Raw genomic sequence first — 2,177 nt, 5'->3', positions numbered from 1 at the left:
CCAAGAGGTGGAGGTTGTTATGAGCTGTGATGCCACAGCACTCTACCAAGGGCAACAAAGTGAGACTCTGTCTCCAAAAAAAAAAAAGAATTCTCAAGACCTCAGCCCTTTGGCAGACTGTATCCATGGTGGTAACCCATTACGGTGCTTGACCATTCTCTTCAAAAGACCTAGGCTGTATATTGTGTTATTTCCAACAACCACAGTCATAAAACTGGGTGCACACAACTACCACCCCCGGCAATATATGTTTACACCTTTCCCTCCTTGACTCATTTCTTTAGGAATACGGCTTAGCTACTCACAGCTGTTAGATCTGTGCGGCCGTCAATAGTCCGCCTGTGTGTCTGCGCCTGCAGAAATGTCTATTACCATTATTACCTATCGTACTGTGCCCAGTGGCTTAGGAAGAGGTCTGTCATGTTTTTATGTTTCTCCAATAAATCCCCTTTTAAGATGTAAATAAATATCTCATGAAGATTTTAAATTATTTTTTCCTAAATCGTATTTCTGGGATTTTGATCTTTTAAAATTGTTCTTCCTGGGATTTTAGATCTAAGAGATTTTGCTCTTCCAAGATTTCAACATTGAGGGTTATAGAGTTTGGGATTATGTCCTTCAGGATTATGATCTGCTCCCTCCTGAGATAAACACTCAGGGGAAAATACCTTCTTCATAATAAAAAGTGGCTCAATAGTGCAAGATTACACCAAAGGCCTCTCCTCTCTTGAGCCATCCCAGAATCCTCGACTCACCATTTAAACTTCCAAGGCCTCAGACCCTCAGCCTTTCTTCACTCATGCCCTGCAGGCTGGCGGGAACAGAGGATGATATGGGACGGGCAGCCATTAGGAGTACTGAGTTCACAGCTCTGCTGCGTGTTTCTCTAAGTGTCAGTCTAATCAAAAGGAAAACAGGTACTCCTCATTTACACTCGAGGACTAAATGAGGGTAATATATGGGAAAACAGGTACCATAACCTCTGGCATATAGTAACTATTCACAAAGGAACAGTCACTCTATTATCACTGTTAATGGTCAAGCTTGCCTGGGATTGAGACTTAACAACGACCCTACTGAGCATTTATAAAATGGGAAAATGGTTGGGTCTCCCCACTTTTCAGAGAACTTCCCTCAGGTGTCTCTGTTTTACCTCCTCAGAGTGTTGAGGGGTCAGGCAAAACAGGCATCACACCAATCGTACAGTCAAGAAGGCTTGAGAGGGCGAGTGACCAGTTCAGGGACACACGGTTTCTGGAATAGGGTGGGCTGGTCTTCCAGTGCACATCCTGCAATCTCTCCAAGTACCCAAACCAGGCTTAAAGCCCAGAGTCCTCCCCACCCGGGCAACTCACTGGATCAAGGACAACTCACCCAGCATGATGGCATCCACGGCTCCCCCAGGGCAGAACTCGATCATGATCTGCAGAAAACACAAAGCAAAGTAACAACAAGCAGAGGCACCCAGCCCGTGAGACGGGGAGACCCCCAGAGCCAAGCCCAGTGCCACCTAGGCAGGGGCCACCAGTGCCTGAGGCCTCAATGACCCCTGCCCCCAGCCTTCCTCTGCCAGCCTCAGGGGCCTGTCCATCTGCCTGGTCCTCACTCCTCCAGTCAGCCCCAACCCTCTTAGGATGCTCTGATGCCCAGAGGAGTTGTTGGGTGCTTCATTTTTCAGAAACAGAGAAACCAAGTTGCCAGGGAAATGTGAAGGTTCCAAAAACGGCCTTTTCAGCCAAGTCTGTATCTCCCTCTCCCCTCCAAGCTCCCGATGGGTGCCTGTCAGCTGCCTGGTCTCCTGGGCTCCACAGCCAAGAGCCTTTAAAGATGCCTCCCCCACCCCACAGGCCAGCCAAGCCCTCACAGAATCCTAGCACCTGTCTCTTGCCTCTCTCCATCCTCCGCAGTCCCGAGCCCTTCTGTCTCAGACCATCAGCGCTTTGAAGTCAGCTCAGATGGAGAAACCAAGGCCTGGAAAGGGGATTATCTGAGCAAGACCACACGGGTTGTTCCTGGACCAGAAGCAGGGTTCCTACACCCAAGTCACTCATTTATTTCACTTACTCACCTTCCACCGACTACGCCTAATAGTAGCATGCCCAGGGAGAAAATCAGACTCAGCCCCAAAGGGGCTCCCAGGCCAGTGGAGGGACAGGAAGGACAATTAAGAGTGACAC

The 2,177-nt window shown here is 48.9% G+C and overlaps 1 protein-coding gene across 3 annotated transcripts in view; it reads right to left on the bottom strand.

Moving 5' to 3' along the window:
• STK10 (serine/threonine kinase 10) overlaps positions 1 to 2,177 on the bottom strand; it is a 149,263-nt gene that overhangs the window by 82,447 nt on the left and 64,639 nt on the right. For all 3 annotated transcript variants that reach the window (XM_003781942.3, XM_023515232.1, XM_023515237.1), the window contains exon 3: positions 1,375 to 1,423. In XM_003781942.3, coding sequence (XP_003781990.1) covers positions 1,375 to 1,423 — 49 coding nt within the window. The remainder of the gene's footprint in view (positions 1 to 1,374; positions 1,424 to 2,177) is intronic.

The sequence above is a fragment of the Otolemur garnettii genome, unplaced genomic scaffold, assembly GCF_000181295.1.
Source record: "Otolemur garnettii isolate 467f Iridium unplaced genomic scaffold, OtoGar3 scaffold00003, whole genome shotgun sequence".
Classification (NCBI taxonomy): domain Eukaryota; kingdom Metazoa; phylum Chordata; class Mammalia; order Primates; family Galagidae; genus Otolemur; species Otolemur garnettii.
Note: the sequence above shows the minus strand (reverse complement) of the source record. Positions and strands in the feature narration are given on the sequence as shown.